Source organism: Thunnus albacares, chromosome 2, assembly GCF_914725855.1.
Source record: "Thunnus albacares chromosome 2, fThuAlb1.1, whole genome shotgun sequence".
Classification (NCBI taxonomy): Eukaryota; Metazoa; Chordata; class Actinopteri; order Scombriformes; family Scombridae; genus Thunnus; species Thunnus albacares.
This window is the reverse complement of record NC_058107.1, coordinates 31,417,274-31,435,140: the sequence shown is the minus strand read 5'-3', so window position 1 is coordinate 31,435,140 and position 17,867 is coordinate 31,417,274. Positions and strand designations below refer to the sequence as shown.

Sequence of the window (17,867 nt, the reverse complement as noted above, 5' to 3'; positions counted from 1 at the left end):
TGAGCAAATCTCTCTCCTTTCCCTTGTACTGTACCTGTCATACTGCTTTGCATGTTAAAGGATAGACAATTTTCAAGTCTGTCTTAAAACAACAGTCAGGTGCCCAAATGAACAACGAAAGAGGTTTTCCTCACTGTAATCATTCCTCCTGTTCATACTGGCTATTAAAAGATCCCCTTCAAATGCGCCTTTAATGTAAGTGATGGGGACCAAAATCCACAGTTTGTCCAGACATTCATTTTATTCAAAAATGCATTTTAAAGTTTATCTGAAGCTTTTTTGGGGCTTCAATCTGAGTTAGTCATATTAAGTGGATATCTGCCAGATTTATTGTCTTTTTAGCATCAAATTCCCTCTTTTTGTTTCCTCGGACAGTGTTTCCCTGTTGAACTGCGGTGGAAGTATAGTAACAAAAAGAGGGACTTTGGCACTAAAAAGACTGTAACAGTGGAAGATATCTACTTGATTTGAATAATTTGGATGGCTGAAGTTTCATATTAGCCTGAGATAAACTTTCAAATACATTTTTGCAGAAGGAATCTTGTGGATTTTGCTCCCCATCGTGTGCATTATGGTCAGTATCAACAGGAGAAATGATTACAGCAAGAAAAACCTATCTCACATTTGGGCTCCTGATTATTGTTTTAAGACAGACTTGTGAATTTGTCCCTTAAACTGAGATTGTATTCCTGGAGAACAGCAACTTTTTTCTTGCAGATGCAACAGTGAACCCATAAAAGAAAGAGAATAAAAATATATATCCTCATATCTAAAAATGACTTGTTCTTCGGGTCAACCTTTCTCTCTTTTAGGTCTGGAAAGAGACATTTTTGTGTCAATAGCGGTAAATCAGAGTGCTTCTTTTGACCAGTAAAGTGTTTATGTTGGCAAGTTGTGGAGTTAGGTGCAGCTTGATAAATGTTAAATTTGAAATAAAAAGCTAGTCTGATGAAAGAGATTAAAGAGTTACATCGTTTTAACAATATATTTTAAACATATGGGTGGCCTTACGATTTGCCTTGTAGGCCAGCTTTAGCGTGCAGAAATTTGGGATTAGTTTATACTTAAAAATAATTTGGGTAACCTTTTGAGAAATATACAAACTTCCTTGACAATAGAAGTACTAATTGATTCTATTTCTCTCTGTCTCACACCCATCCTCTGATGTTGCATTTATGCCGTAAGCTTAACAGAAACTCCTAATATTTTATCTGTACACTAAAAACAGGCAAAATATACTTTAATTAGACAATAAACCTTCCAAATTAAACAACCACATAGGTCATTTGTACCTGCACTCCATTGGAACTTAATATGGTGTTTTCCAAAACCATTACAAATCACTGTTAAAAAATAATTATGTTTTATGATGTGACAACACTGTGGTTAAAGTCTGGTTAGGTTTAGGCACATAAACCACTTGGTTAGGGTTAGGGAAAGATCATAGTTCGCATTAAAATGTTCACTTGAAACATGGTTAGGGTTAGGGTAGGTACTTCCTTAAAGTTAGTCAACCTTCGTCGTTATGGCAACAGTAAACACCACGTTATGTTTTTTTAATAAAATGCCCTGACTTGTGGTCGGAAACGGGAAGCGAACAGCGGTCTCCTGCAGTTAAGTCCACTTTTTGCCACTTTGCTACCATCTAACTAACTATCTAACCATCCACCCAACTCATCCGCCTCCTCCTGATGACCTGATATAGAGGTCATCTGAACTAAGTCACTTCTCTGTGTCATAATTACAATGACCGCTAGATGGCGTCTGTCACAGAAATGTAACCATATGTGGTTTTTGGCGACTGAATTTACGAACTATAGAGTAGTTTTTCTTGGGAGTGCAGGCTCTAATTAGACGTGTAGCTTGAGACAGCACATTTAGCCAGAGTAGATGTGTTTCTCTCTGTAGGTGTTTACTGAGCAGTCACCTTATCAGGCAGAACGTTAGCAGCCGTGGGCAGCTGCTCTAGGGTTTTCTGCATTCAGAGGTGACTTGCTAGTCCCTCCTCCACTGGTTTCTACTTTTGTAAGCACTGATGTAGGCCAGCACTGTCTAATTTCTAGCAGTCATTTTGTAGGTGTATGTTTGAAATGGGGCCATCCAAATGCATCATCCTTTAATTTTTCAAGCATTACGTCACTCACTGTGGGCCTGGACCTTATTTTATCATTGTTTTCAATCAGACCTATTGTTCCAACTCAAATTAACTATTAACATATTTACTGTATGCCCTGCTTGTCATGGTGTGGGGCTTAAGTACACTGTGACAGAGTTAAAACAACACATCTCACATGAATTGCTCACTCCAATGAGACATGTCAGTAAAAAGACCTGTAAGTTTTCCAGTCACAGAAAAAAACTCTTAAATGTAGGCTACACATATGTCATTACAAACTCCATAACAATATGTTAAAAAATATGCTTTTAGGGTACATTTTTTGGGTGACTGTCTTTTAAATCAAAGATGTAAGTGAACTTGTTGTGAAGGAAATCATAAAAACTTCTTCAGCATTGATTGGTATCAAAGAAAAATGATGAAAAAGTATAAATGACATATTATGCTCTAGATATTGATTAATTATAGGTCTACACATTTCAAATGTACAAATTTCAAATATGTTTCTGTGAATGTTTTCTTTCAAGCTGTGTGTTTTTTTTTTGTGAATATGGGATGTCTTTTGGCTTTGGTCCTAAATTCTAAGATGCCTTTTCTGCATAAGTATGTGTTAAGTATATTGTGTGTTGTATGTCCCACAATAGCTCTGTGCACTAGTTAAATCCTGTAGTGCCAACATCAGTTTACTTTTATCAACTTAATTGTATTTAAGAACCATTTAATTTAATCACAAGATCTGTTCTTAGAGCTGCAACGATTAGACGATTAATCAATAATTTCGCCAATTATTTGGATAATTGTTACATCGTTTTGCATCATTTTTAGAGAAAAAATACAAACAATCAATTAAAATATTGTTAACTGTTAACTTCTATGACAGTAAATTGGGTTGTAGACTGTTTGTTAGGACAAATCAAGATATTTGATGATGTCATCTTGGGCTTTGGGAAACAGTGATTAACATTTTTCACCATTTTCTGACATCTTTTTGACCAAACGACTCAGCGATATATCTTAGGTAGCAATTAGTGGGTTTGCATTTCATTGCATATATTTGATCTGTCTTTTCATAGAATTGTGCATAGATGTGGACAGATGCTCGAACTTATGACAAATCAATGTTTAACACATGAAGATAAATTCCTGTGTGCATTTATTGGTGAACAAAGCAGCTCACATAGTGAAGTTATACTGTATCATACTTCACGTTACACTTTAACTGAAGGCTTTCCTGTGTAAGGAAGAGTTTATGTCATCAGAGGAAGTCAGCTGTTTGACACAGAATGCTTTTACTGAAAGCTACAAGAGGTATTGAATAATTACTACAGGGAAATACTGTTATTCCCAGCACTTTAGTTTTATAGTGCCATCATAACTATTTGTTGCTACTAGAGAGATTAAACCTTATTGTCTTGACAGTGGTAAAGCATGTAGAATCCAAAATAGCGGACTAATTACAAATATATGTTTCTGTAATTGAAAAAAAAACTGTAGTAAGCACAGATTTTTATTAATAAGTAAATAATGATGTATCAATCAGAGCACTGTGATTAAAATGATAAAAATATGAGTTTTATGCTAAATTCATGATTTTTCATCTTGAAGTATGAGAAATATACAATACAATACAATTTTTTCAAAAATATTTAATAAGACCTTGTGTGATATAAATACATGAACCTACCACTAAATGATCATCACTAAAACTTTCAGTTAATTAAAAGTAAAAAAGATATTGCATGAAAACCTTGTGAAACATGTCTTACACATGTAGCTGTTATATTCACTGACACACTTGAATAATCACGCTGTAGTGATAGTTTGATAAAAGCGTTCACATGATCACACAGTCACCTGTGTTCTCATGGATTTACTCGACAGTCGGGTTAATTTGCTATTTTAATAATTTTATTTCCTGCTGTCATATTTTTCCATGTCATTTGTTTGGTCCATCATGAAACGTCTTTTGTAGTCCCTCCTCTCCCGCTGCTGCTCACCAAGAAACACATCTCTGACCTGCACGAGCACACGATTAATGCGTCAATTAAATGGAAGTAAAATGTGAACACGGCAGCATAATTGAAAGGTTGAGTAACTCAAAAAGTGTTAATAGGGTTATGGTTACACTGATTATGACCTCATAGGATGTAATATGATGATAATCAGGCTAATTATTAGTGTGCATGTGAATGATCCCCAGGGCTCATAAAACCTGAAGGAAATATAGTTTTACTTCATACAAAATGTATCGAGTAGAAAATAAGAATTATTTCTTCGACTACTTAAAAGGAAGAGGATTTAAATTTGTGGGAAACGTGATGCTTCAGTCTGATAACATCAGGAGGGACACTACAAGAAGAATATTAGAGATTTATTATGGCTGCGTAAATACTAATTCGACCACCGTTTCCAAATTAAATCCAACACCAAGTCTGGTCAAGTTTGAGTCAAGACCTGATTCAAAGGTGGTCACGTCCAAGACCAGAACCAAATAAGTTACAATCAAGAATAAAATAGAGAAGAAGGTGTTCATGTCTTTTGATGCTTGAGGAGTTCTTTATAACAATGTTCACAATAATAAAGTGTATTTATACAGCTCTCGTCAAAACCAGAGATTAGTGTGTTACAAATAGAATGATAATAACAATGAAATACATACGCATATGTTTTAATAAATATATAGCTATAGCTGTTATATTGGATTGCATTAGATTGCACAGGTGTTCCTAATAAAGTGCTTGGTGAGTGTACATACAGGTACACCTACACAAACACACATATACACTCACACTTGAAAGATAATACACCAGAATCAATCAAGTTACGAAAGACTTTTGATAATAATTTCAAAGATTATACTGATTTTATAAGTCTTAGTCCATTTTAGGATCAAATAAAGATTCATTTATTCAACAGGTACTCTTATTACATTATGTAAAGTAACTCAATTATTTGTATGTATAAGAAATGATCTACTTAAGTACAGGCTGATAGTTTTAGTACCAGTAAAACTATTTTATTTTGATGATCATGTTGCTCAAAAACTGTCCCCATTGTCCAAATAGTAACAAACAATTTAACCTGTTAAGCCACTAATCTTAGAAATCTCTTGTAGGGGAGACGACAGCACATAAAGCTGCAAACAAAAACGTATAAAATCAGACAAACAGATGAATCAATCGCTTTTTAGGAACGAAGTCAGGTCACTGATCTCCGTGTTGACAGTTTTCTTTGAGAAGTATTTTCCCCCAAAATTATAATATCACAAAAAAATGTATTCATGTGTGCAATATCCATGGTTTTGTGATTTTATCATATCATATGGTTTTAAAATACTTATGAATTTAAGCAATCCTTTCACATGCTGCAAGAATAATTTAAATTATTTAGTCCGAGAGTGTGTCCTACCAGTTTAACAGCTGATATTTTTATCGATATTTACTTTCATGTGTGTCAGTCTCAGAAGCCTCCCAGTATAACCACAGCTTTTAACCAATAACCACTGGAACAGGTGTTAAGTGATGTTTGCACTGGTGTTTAACAGAGGTAACATTTATTCATCCAGGCTGTCGAGGGATTTCGGTGACTTTACAGTAACCACTGTACATCTCTGACTGTGAGACTACTGCTGCTCACTACTGTCTATCAGGACAATAACTGTACTGTATGTTATAAACATGGTGGATGCTTTTCCTTTAACTTCAAGTTTTATTTCAATCCACTTTGATCTTTGGAGCTTTTTGCAGTTTCTGACAAAAGACAAAAAACAGAAAGAAAAAAATACTTTTTCTCTACCCAGCCAAACATCTTATAGGAAGATAATTGAAAATAAGATGATTTTTTGACTTTATAATATACTATATTCTTTTCTTGACTTTATAAGTTACAATCTCTTTCTGTGCAAAGCAGCATTACAGTTTAAACGTTATTCTGCCTTGATCATTTGTTGATTTAAGTGAAGACTAATAATTACACATTTCATACTGTAGTCCTAAAATATTGTGTTTTTTTTCATTAAAAGTGAAAGAAGTGAGTCTATTGTCTTTGAAATATGCAGCTCTGCTAGTTGAAGGTATGTTTTCACTTCTTCAGACGGCATCAGATTTCTTTTCCTAAGTCTGTTCTTTTCAGAAGTGTAAAAAAACTACAATACAGACAGTTTTTATGTTGTGCAGGAAATGTGTACTTGTTTGTATACAAACTGATCATTTTCATAATTTTTCCAAATGTTGCAAATTATTAGGGCCACAATGAATGATTTGTTCTTAATTTATTATCAATTAATTTTCCTATTATTTACTTTAATCATTTGGTCTATAAAAGAAAGAAAACAGTGAAAAATACCCAGCACACTATCTGGAAGCCCTAGATAATGTCTTTAAATGTCTTATTTTATTGGAACAACTGCCTAAAACACAAAGATATTCTATTTAAAATGATATAAAACAGGGAAAACTAGAAAATATTCTAATTAAAAATGATGAAATCAGTTAATTTTGCCATTTTTGCTGAAAATTTACTTAACTCACTTAAAAAAGTTACTTAAATGTCCGTTGAAATACCAGGGACAACAATTGAAATAAGTCTTTATCGTCCGGTCTCTGACAAAGTATGATGTGTTGTGTATTAAATATATCAGTATCAGTGTTGTCAATAAACCTAAACCTAAATGAACAAAAGGGGAAAAAAATAAGAATAGAAAAGATTTAGTGAGCATTAAAGAAAACATGATGTTTTCTGGAGCCCTCCCTCACTGTGTTTGTCCCTCTCCTTCCCAGGGGAAGTTGGTCAAGTACTTCAGCCGCCAGCTGTCCTGTAAGTGCAAAGTGGCCTTAGAGGAGCGAAGTGCCGAGCTGGAGGACTTCCCTCGCCTCGGCCACTGGTTCCGCATCGTCAACTTGAGGAAAGAGGTCACACAGGTAAACGCTGCCCAGACACAGTTTTTTTTTAATCTTGCCTAATCATAACATGTGGTCTTTAAATGTTTGCTTAAATGAAAAATCTGGTATGAAGTGATTACTGCCTAACACAAGAGCATGCTGTGTCTGAGGTTTGTGTGCAGGTTAGTGTTTAATTTCTATTAATCAAAGTTGAGTTTCTTTTTTTCTGACTAGATCCTAATTGAACCTGTTGGTTCAGTTTATTACTGGCCTTTTGTGTCTCTTTCATTTTTGTCTTCTCCTTTTGAAGCAGCAACTGCTACAACAATTGATGTTTAAGGCGTTGTTAGTGTATTAAGCTGCTACTCTAATGGCCACTAGATGCTGGCTTGAAAATTACTTTCTTGAATTACAATTATTTATAGTTTTTCCCATAAGAAGGTTAGTATTTAATAGTTGATTTTACTTCCTTTAATTTTTGTCTTTGTGTCAAGTTAGAGAATCATTGTTCCAAGTCACTAGTGATTGAATAAAGGTGCTCCAATTCAGGTGTCTCTCCATTTAATCAAAGATTTTCTGTCTCAAGTGACAAAGATTGTAAAGCTTAAAGCTTAAAAACCTCTTTTCAGAGACCTATGGGCCTATGATATTGGACACAAACACTGTGTCAGAGTTTTTATACAGTCAATGATCTCTTTCCACTTACAGCATAATCACTGAATGAGGTTCAGGTTGTCTACACACCTTCCTTTTGTTGCAATGTGTGGCCAAAATTATTTTTCAGTGCATCTTTAACTTAAAGCCAAGTGTTTTCATTTATTAATATATAATCTTAATGTGTATCTCTGTTTGTATGTCATTGTGTGTGTGTGTGTGTGTGTGTGTTTTGCAGGAGATGAGCCCGGGCGAGATGACTCTTGAGGGCCTGCTGGAGATGAGCGAGGAGCAGGTGTGCGAGCTGCTGCAGAAGTTCGGTGCCAACGAAGAGGAGTGCGCCCGACTAAACGCCTCCCTCTCCTGCCTCAGAAAGGCCCACCAGCTCGGTAAGCGTTTCCCCAAAAACACAGAGATGAGGACACACAAACACATATCTATAGAAACACCTGTGTGCACACATAAAATGTCCTTAAATGAAAATACTTGTGTCCTTTTGAGTAATCGCCATTTAGTGTCTGAGCGTAAATTATATTTCTCCAATTATTCGAAATTCAGTTTGGAAAGGAGCGTGAAATGATCTGTTATGCAAGTTAACAGACCATGTTTTTATTAAAATAATTGATGAATATGAATGCACTAATAAAGTGTGTAAGAAGCTGTGTTTTCGAGGGATTTCCTGACAGCAGGGAGCTCCATTTCCTCCTGTGGGTGTTGGGTGATTGACTATAAGTGGGGGATAACGTAATAAGATAACATATTTGACAAAAACAAAATAAAATTTCACATTTATTGTCGGTGATGATTTTGCTCAGTGAAAGCTGTTTTTCATACTGTGTGAAAATTAATTGCAGCATTTAATATGATGCAATATGTAAATGAGAGAGGCACCAAAGTAGATGATTGGTACAAAATTTTAGGCCCATTCTGGTAGTTTCATCTTAGTAAATGAAAATAATATATACCTCACATTTATGTTGACAGTTTTCTAGGCTGCCATTGGTTTCAGTTCATTTCAACATGATGTGGAAATCTAATGTAAATTGTTTTAGGTGTATAATCCATGATATTCAATATAATTAAAAAAAATCTTTATTTTCACCAAAGTTGCGTTATCGTGGGGTAATTCAGTTCAAAGTAGAAAATGATGTGGAAACTTCCTTCTGGTGCATTCAAGGATACTTGGATGACATTTGAAACTTGACAATCACCTGCTGAACTGCAACTTATTTAATGTTAAAGACAAACAAAGTCACATAATCTTTTTCATAAAAAGGTTGTTTGTTTGTTTGTTTTTTTGCATATTGCTTGTCCTTCATGTCTGATTTCCTCACGATAGCTTATTAATTTTTTACATTCTTTAAATCTCAGACTTTTGAACATTGTTGAATGCCCCAAGTACACTTCAAAATTGTATGTATCACACACAATAATGTTACTTAGAAAAACAAATAAGGTGAGTCTAACTGTGATATATTCAGTGATGGATGAAGTACTCAGATCCTTTACTTAAGTAAAAGTAGAAATACTGTCATCTAAAAATACTCAATTACAAGTAAAACTTCTGAATTGAAAATGTTACTGTAAAAGTACAGAAGTATTATGAGAAAAATGTACTTAAAGTAAAAATACTCATCATCCAGACTGTGTTATATTATTATAATATATTATATTGTTTGTTTCTATCATTAACAAATACATGTGAAAGCATTTTAATGTTGTAGTTTATTGATGTGGAGCCAATTTTAGATACTTTGTGTAGATTCATAGTAATAGTACTGCATCATATTATATTATATGTAAGTGTACACTTTATGTTTTGTGTAACACCTTTCACACAAAGACACAAAGATAACACATTTTTTAAAAAGAAAATAAAAGAGTGACAATTCAAACAACAGTTAGAGTATTAAAATATATTATTTTATGTAAAATCTAAACTAAAACTGTCAAACTAATGTAGTGTATTACAAAGTACAATATTTCCCTCTGAGATGTAGTGTAATGGAAGTATAAAGTAGCATCAGACGGAAATACTTAAGTAAAGTACAAGTACCTCAAAGTTGTACTTAAGTACACTACTTGTGTAAATGTACTTTCCACCACTGAATATATTACATAATATTTCATCACAAGCTGAAATGCATCAAAATCAATGTCTGCTTAGTCAGAATGAAATCAAACTAAAATCCAACAGTACTGCTTGAAAAATGGTTTGAAGTGATGTAAAATATTTACAATTTGTAGTTAATGAGCCAAAGCCAGAGTGGTTATTTAAAACTCACAAATATTCTGTTTGTACAATGAAAAAAAAGCAGGAGTAGGATGCTTGTTTACATCCTTCTGTAGTCAGAATGACCGACAGAGCAATTACCTCATTATCATGCTGATGATTCTATAACATGTGAAACATGAATGCAGAAAATGAGATTTGTAGTGAGGGATGATATATATGATGAGATGAGATGCAGAGCAGGAGTGGCTGCTTTTATTTTTGGGGATTTATATTTATTTATAAAGAGTTTAACCTTAAAAAAAAGAGAAATTGACAGGGATGAGAAACCAGATAAAACAACAAATTTAACCTAATTTGATTAATTATGAAAATATAATAAATATAAGCTCAATATTAAATCAATAATATGTTAATGTTGCACAACATATGTGAGATACTGCGATATAGTGGGTGAGATGGGATGTATAAAGAATTACATACACTGAAAAGAGATTATTAGTGTTCAGATTAATATGTTTACTAAAAATTCCCCCCAAACAAATTGTAAAGGGAACCTGTCCTACAGCCTAATCAGGGCGTAAGCTCCGACAACCCGCTTTGAATGTGCACCTGACAGCCGGTACTACCTGCTACGCGCCTCAAAAATCACTAGAGTACATGCAATCTGGTGAAACAAACCAACCTCTCCTTTCATCAAACACCCACAACTAATATTCCAAGCGTCAACACAACTATACAAGACACTGGCTAACTATACTTAATGCAACTGATTATATCTGTTTAGAGTGACTCTCTTTAGCACACTTCTACAATCTCATTCACAAACTACTGCAAACTCTGGACATGGTACCGGCGGACCAGAGACCAATACCAATGATTATGCACTTCAGTCACAATCATCAAACTCTGCTCATGAAGACTGTGAGAGAGAGAAAAACAGTTAAACCACGTTACTACAACTCACTGAAAACACTGCAAACAATGAAGTCTACTTGCAATAAGAGGTAATAACTTTAACCAAACCAAACAAAATTACCAGTTAACTCCAAAAACTGTTAAGACGAGCCCCTCATTTGTCACAGCGTGGCACTAGACTGTGGCAAAAAAGGAAAGTCACACAGGTATTCCATACATTAAAAGTAAATTTATTTAAAACAAAGTACTCAAAACAAGCCAAAATAACAAATTGGTGGGTCTGTAGGATCAGAAATGTAGGTGGTGGATGAGTGAGTGTATGCTGTATGAGTGTTGTACGGTGGAACAAAGAAAAATAACTAAACAACGCAGGAGTGTGTAGGGGAGAAAAGAGAGAGTCTGAACTGGCAACCTCTCCGGCATATAATCCATAAATTTACACTAATACCTCTGTTAGATGTTATTATATGTGTACCATATCTTTATTTATGTCTTTATATCTGGACTACAAAAACAAGGCCCGAAAATGTTTGACTGGATGTATTTTTTTTTTATGTTGGAGGGCAAAAATTCAAAGGATGTCACCAAAATGAAAAACTGAATTTCTAATTTCAGTCAGAACAGCATTTCATTTTTCATGATTTTCTGTAGTCGCCATGTTTTTAATTTCCCTCCAAGAAATCACGTATTAAAAATAGTGGTCCCAGTACAATACTGGAATTTCTGTTAGGTTGAGCCGCTGTAGGTGGCACTGTTTCATTTGCATGATCAGCCACTGTGGTCTCTTTATTCTTAAACTATAAATGAGTTTCTCTGTTGTGAAGTCAGGCGACACTGTGATGATATAAAAACAAAATCACTAACGGCTCACGTGAAAACTATGTGCTGCATAGAAAAGTCAGCTCAAGTTAGCTATATTTTTTTGTCTTGAGTGCACTTTTTGCATTTCATGTCTATATATTAACCAGTGTCACCATATGGATTAGAGATGCTGACAACTACACACACTTTGTGTTTATGTTAACACATATTTATTGTGTTATATTAAGAAGAAGCAGAACCAGAACAGGTGTTAAATATGAATCCTTAAACATCACAATTTAACGCTAATTCTCATTGGTAAAGACCCAGTTGTAGTTAACACTGGTGTGATGAGGCCCAGTTACACAGAAACTGGTTTGTAAAGTAAATTACAAATTCATTAATACTCCATTACAGTCATTTATTATTTGGACTAAACTGAAGTAAAGCTTTATTCTAATTTTTTTAAATTCTGGAAACAAAAAGCTTTCAAAACCTTGTATTTAACCTCATGTTTGCCAGGTTGCCAGGTGACTAAACAAATACAGTAGGAACAGATTCTAACCTCTTATTAGAAAAATGGTTTCTCTATAATATCATAAAGCCAATAAAAGCTTCCACATACTACAGAAGGAGACTGTAAATGAATTCCTACGACAGGTTTTTAAAAGTCGTCTTTGTTCATGTGAAACATGTTGAGCCACAAAGACTCTTTTTAGATTTAGTGTTTCTGTAGCCGTGGCGGATTATAAATTGGTAAATGTGCACTAGGAAGAATGTTGTAAAATATACATATCAATCTAATTAAAGGTAAAGGCTAAAATATGTGCAATTATGTTGCAAATAATGCAGTGATGAAACTGATGTTGAGGCTAACTTTGCTTTATCGGCTCAGGTGATGTTTGATGGCAAACTGAAATTTAATTTTTGATGGTTTATGGAATCAAGTTGTGTTAAATCCACCAATGTTGTGTTTTTGTTGATTGTAGACACATATTTCTCACAGTGTATAACCTTTCCTTTTCCTACACATTTCCTGAGGAATGAATTCAAAGATGGTCACTTTTGCTAAGCTTTATACTGTTGTGATGCTGTAAGTGCATTTATTTATTTTTTTGTTCCATGGTTGCACACCAGGGGGCATCACAGACCACTTTTTGTTGTCAGTCTTTGAGAGTACAGCTTTTGCAATGATACAAGATTACCACAAGGGGGCAGTAGAGCATCACTAAAACTGTGTCGTTAGGTTTAGTAACAACCTTTTATAAATCCGTTTGATAACATATCTGTTTCTCCTCTACTCCCACTCAAACACACACACACTCACACTCACACACAACACACACAGACACACTCTGTTCTGTAACAGATGTCCTTTCAGACAGAAGCCACTGCTGAATAATTAAGCAAATTAAATTGATGAGTAGTTTTTCTTCAATGTTCCCTCAACAAACCTGTGCTTTATTAAAAGAGGGTTTTATTAGAGGAGTTTTAACTTGGCTGTTCTTCAAAGCACTTTTTAAATTTTCGTATTGTAATGAATTAAGATTTACTAGACATTCAGGCTTTTTTGTTTAAAACAAAGTAACCAGGCTCTTTATGAGGCTGCAGATACTTAGCTGTCCTCTCGAAATACTCTGTTGGTCACTCTGCTCGTATGTCAGTCTGTTTGCTTGAGTTGCTCGCCTTCCTGTGTGCTTCTCGAACTTCCTTCCTATCTTTCTGTCTCATCGGTTTGATTGGGGACAGAGGCAGATGTTGTACAGAAAGACAGGCAGGCAGGCAGGCAGGCGTCCCCTGGCAGAGTCCGTCAGGCGGTCCCAGCCGCCCATGCCTCAGTCCAGCTGGGTTCAGACCAGTCAGCCTTCAGGCGTCTCTGGAGACCAGCTCTCTTTTGCCATCACTGTCTAGGACTTTGGCTGTGTTCACATCGCAGCTGAACAAAAAAAAAAAAAATCAAATTCTTGTCTCTTGCATCTGACGTCTAGTATATATTTTTCTAATCAGGACGAGTGCCTATTATTCCAATCTGGACCTCGTGCAAAATTAAAATGTGACATGACAACAAATCTTATATCAGTCATGTGGGGAAACTGTTAAAACTGAGAGACTGAGAAAAAGAAGTAATCTCTCTAAAGAAATGCCTCAATTCAGACTGACCACAAATGCAAATGTGCAGAAGTAAAGTAGAATAAAGTAGATGTGACAATCCGTGAAAGAGCGTGAAAGTTCATTCTTGATCTTTGTTACATGCCAGTCAGTCCAAGAGGCCCAGACCAGCCCCGACCAGCTTTCTACAATTATAGCACATGAATCTAACCACAATAGGCGGGGATGGAAGAGATTCGTCCATCTGGTAATTGTCTTCTTCTATTTAACCCCCCATCTGACCTCACTGCCCTCTCTCACCACCAGCCTGAAATAGATACAGTACAGGTACAATAGATTTAGTTGCCAACAGCTCCTTCCTAAAATGTAGCTGTTTTTTTTTTTTTTTTTTTACCACTTTCCAGCTGTTTAACAGGGCTGCATTATGCTTTTAACATCTCAGACTTGACATTTAATTTCTAACAGTTATATGATTGCTGAGTGTGAAAGTTCATTCTTGGCCTCGGAAACAGTGGTTTGACATAATAATATCTTACTTTAATGTCCACCTACTAGCTTTTTCTGTAGCTTCTTCAGTGGATGGAGTTTACTGAGTTGTCATGGAGATAGCTCAGTCCCTGTCTCCACTGACTCCTGGTTGACTTCAACCCCTTCCCTGCCTTTTTACTGGTTTTGATCTGGCACAGAGAGTGGATGATGAGAAGTGAGAGAAATCCCGCACAAACTTTAAGGATAGGTTCATGACTTTTCAAGTCTTATCTTAAATCAATTCTCAGGTGCCCATATGAACACTGAAACTTTCTCCTGTTCATGCTGGCCTTTCCAAATGTGCTTATAGTGTAAGTGATGGGAGACAAATTCACAGCCCTTGATTGGAGCAAAAAAATTATTTAAAGGCTTATCTGAAGATAATATGAAGATTCAGCCATCTGAGTTAGTCAAATGAAGTGGATATCTGCCACAGTTACAGTCATTTTAGTAAAAAAAAAAAAAATCTCTGTGTCTTGATGGACATTGTTTTCCTGTTTAGCTGCAGTGGAGTTAACTTTGAAGGCTATTGAATTGATTTAATTTGGACAGCTGAAGACTCATGTTAGCTTCAAATAAACTTTCAAATACATTTTTGCACACGAGGAGGACTGGATTTTGTCTCTTATCACTTACATTGAAAGTGCATTGTGAAGGGAACTCTTAATGGCCGTTATGAACAGGACAAATGATTACAGCAAGAAAAAAACAGTGTTCATTTGGGTACTTTACTATTGTGTTAGGACAGACTTGAAAATTTGTGAACCAATCCTTTTAAGATCAGAATGGACACAGGGACAACCAGGAGGATCCCATTAGGACTTCCTGTCATGTCTGGGCTATCACAATATCTAGTGTTCAAGTTTCGCCTCTCCTAACCTTCAGATCAGTCAGCACTTACAGCAAACCTTTCAACACCTTAAGCTCTCGACTTGCACACCCTGAAGATAAAGCAAACACCTGATCACACATGACAGCCGTGGGGAAAACAAAGATCCTGGATAAGAGACTGAATCAACACCGGAAGGCATCAAAGTCATCGACCGGGAGTCAGTGGGCGATCTGAGAATGATGGAACCAAAGACTATCTTTAAAAGAAAAACAATCTCCTTTCCATGTACAACCACCTGTTATCACATGACTGAAGTGCCGTACTTTGTTCAGGTGATGACAGTTAAGCCACTTCAACTGAAAGCTCTGGAAAAAAAAACTTAGTACTGTAGGTAAAGCACAGTTTTTTTTATAGTAGGGTCACATCTTAGTCTAGACTAGAAACTGCTATAAAAATCTAACATCAGCTGCTCTTCATAAATCAGCCATGAATGCCTGTCCTCATCGTTTCCTGTTTCCTCTCTTTCTGTCTCTTTTCTTCCTATCCTCCCTGCTTATTGTTTATCATTATCATTTCTGCCTCTCTTTACTCTTCTTCACTCCCATCGCCTCATCCGTACACCCCTCTCTACCTCCCTGCCTCTTTTCTGACTCTCCAAAGGCAGGGTCTGGCCACACAGAGCCACTAATGGGCTCTCTAAAAGGGGGGCTGGCTGGAGATGTGGGAATGCACCACAGCAACACCACCACCACCACACAGAGCGGTGAGAGGCACTTTCAGCTGAGAGAAATACAGGGCGTGCGGGACTGTTCTTCATATTCTTGCCCAGATGATGGAGTTTGGAGAGGGAGATGTGTCATAGCTTCGAAGCATTGCTGTTTGCACATCTGTGCGTGTACCTGTATGGGTGCTGTAGATTTGCTTGAGTAGAGAAATTATATGTGTTTCTGAGGGGTTACAGAGCCCCATGAGAGCATTTAGCACTTAAACACTGCTAAGCAAGAAGCGGAGGATGTTCTTACATCTGGAGTCTTTATACTATATGTTACATTTTTCTCTAAAAAAAATCTGGAGGTTGTTGCTAAAGTACTGATATATTCAACCATTATGAATGAGAGCAGAAAGAAGGATTACAGATTATGCTCATGCTTTTTCAAAGAAAATATGTTGTTCCAGTTTGTGAGTCATCAGGAATTATGTAATTGGCAGACATTCATATATTTTACAGTCTAGGCAGTTTATACATCACATAACCAGAGAAACAGAGAGCATCCTAAGTGAGTGCATGTTTCTCTGTGGTGTAATGGTGGAGGAAGGAAACTAATGCAAGTTAATAGAATTTTTCACTACAGGCTCTTGGGATTGCAGTCCACGAGTTGCAATGAGGATGAGTCATACAATTCGGAGGCAGCCGGTCGGTCCTTTGTGCCGCAATATACACACATTATCCAGCCCGCCCCTCTAGACAAGTCCACACGCACGCACAGGCTCACACACTCATACAAACGTTTTTTCACATGGAGAATTTCTTGAATATGAGTCCTTCTGTTGATCAGGCTAATAGTGTTGATCTTTGCTTAGCACGACAGGTCTCCTCTGTGCCTTTCCTCTGTAATCTTTGATAGCTTAGAGGAATGTCCCCATGCTCAGCCTTGAGACAGCTTCACATGCAAATAAACACCTAATTGGCTTCAAATGCCATCAGTAAGAAAAAAAAAAAAAAAAAGACGAGGAGAGGATGAGGAGAGGGAGGCATAGAATATGCGAGAAAGCAGATCGGAGGAGGAGAGGAAAGGAAAGTCAAGGGGGGGAGTGAGGGGGGGGTGGAGAAAGAGGGACATGGCATAACATGAGAGAAAATTAGGGTGAGGAAGGAGTGGTGACGACAGGCGGTGAAGAAGAAACGTCAAGAAGAGAGAAGCAGATGCGACAGGGAAGGAGAACGACCACAAGAAGCATTGACCGAACCCCCAGCACCCATCTTCCTGAAGACCCCTGGGTGGTCCTTATTGGCTGCTAACTAATTAGCTGAGTCTAACTTTGAGTCCTACTGATTACACTGCAAGAATATCCACAATCCCTCAACTCAAAAGAGTCAAGTTTAAAAAGGCACACTGCATATATTGAGCTTAGCCATTGCCCTTTCACCAAATCCTGTTTACAGTGGCAGTAAGATTGACCAGCTACTGTCTCAGTGGCATTTCACTGCCATTTAGCCCAAAGAGGCAACACATCTAGAGGTAATTAGTTCAATTATGAGGCTGTTATCTGCCTTTCTCAAAGCCTCGCCGCATGTTAAGATTGCCCCATTAATGGTGTTAGGGTGTGCTATTCGCATTAATCACTGCTGAGGACAATCAGTTGTAAATGCTCTAGGTGCATTGTTTGGCGTGACAATTGATGTGGAGATGCGAGTCATTCAGGGGGGGGAGAAGAGAGTGGAAGATTGATGATGTGGCTCCCAAATTACACCTAGTTATGCATAAAGACGGTCCGGTGTTGGCTCATACACAGATAGAAAGACTGATCTACAAGGATTCATTAAAGGAAGAGTTTGACATTTTGGTAAATTTGTTTATTTCCTTTCTGTTCACCTTTATTTAGAGTTAGAGAAGAAGATGGATACCACTCTCATGTGTGTGTTACAGACAGCGGAAAACACATTTTCTTAGTCAGATTCTAACTAATGAGTAATTGTTCCCGCATTAACACATTTGGTTATTTTACATAAAAAGTAACTGTTTGTCTGTTTTTCCTCTTTGCTCCAATTAGGATTTAGAAACATTTGAATTCGAG

At 36.4% G+C, this 17,867-nt stretch overlaps 1 protein-coding gene across 2 annotated transcripts in view; it reads left to right on the top strand.

The window, feature by feature from the left end:
• Positions 1–17,867, top strand: part of ksr2 (kinase suppressor of ras 2) — a 104,116-nt gene that overhangs the window by 8,422 nt on the left and 77,827 nt on the right. For both annotated transcript variants that reach the window (XM_044330428.1, XM_044330418.1), the window contains exons 2-3: positions 6,895–7,035; positions 7,889–8,039. In XM_044330428.1, coding sequence (XP_044186363.1) covers positions 6,895–7,035; positions 7,889–8,039 — 292 coding nt within the window. The remainder of the gene's footprint in view (positions 1–6,894; positions 7,036–7,888; positions 8,040–17,867) is intronic.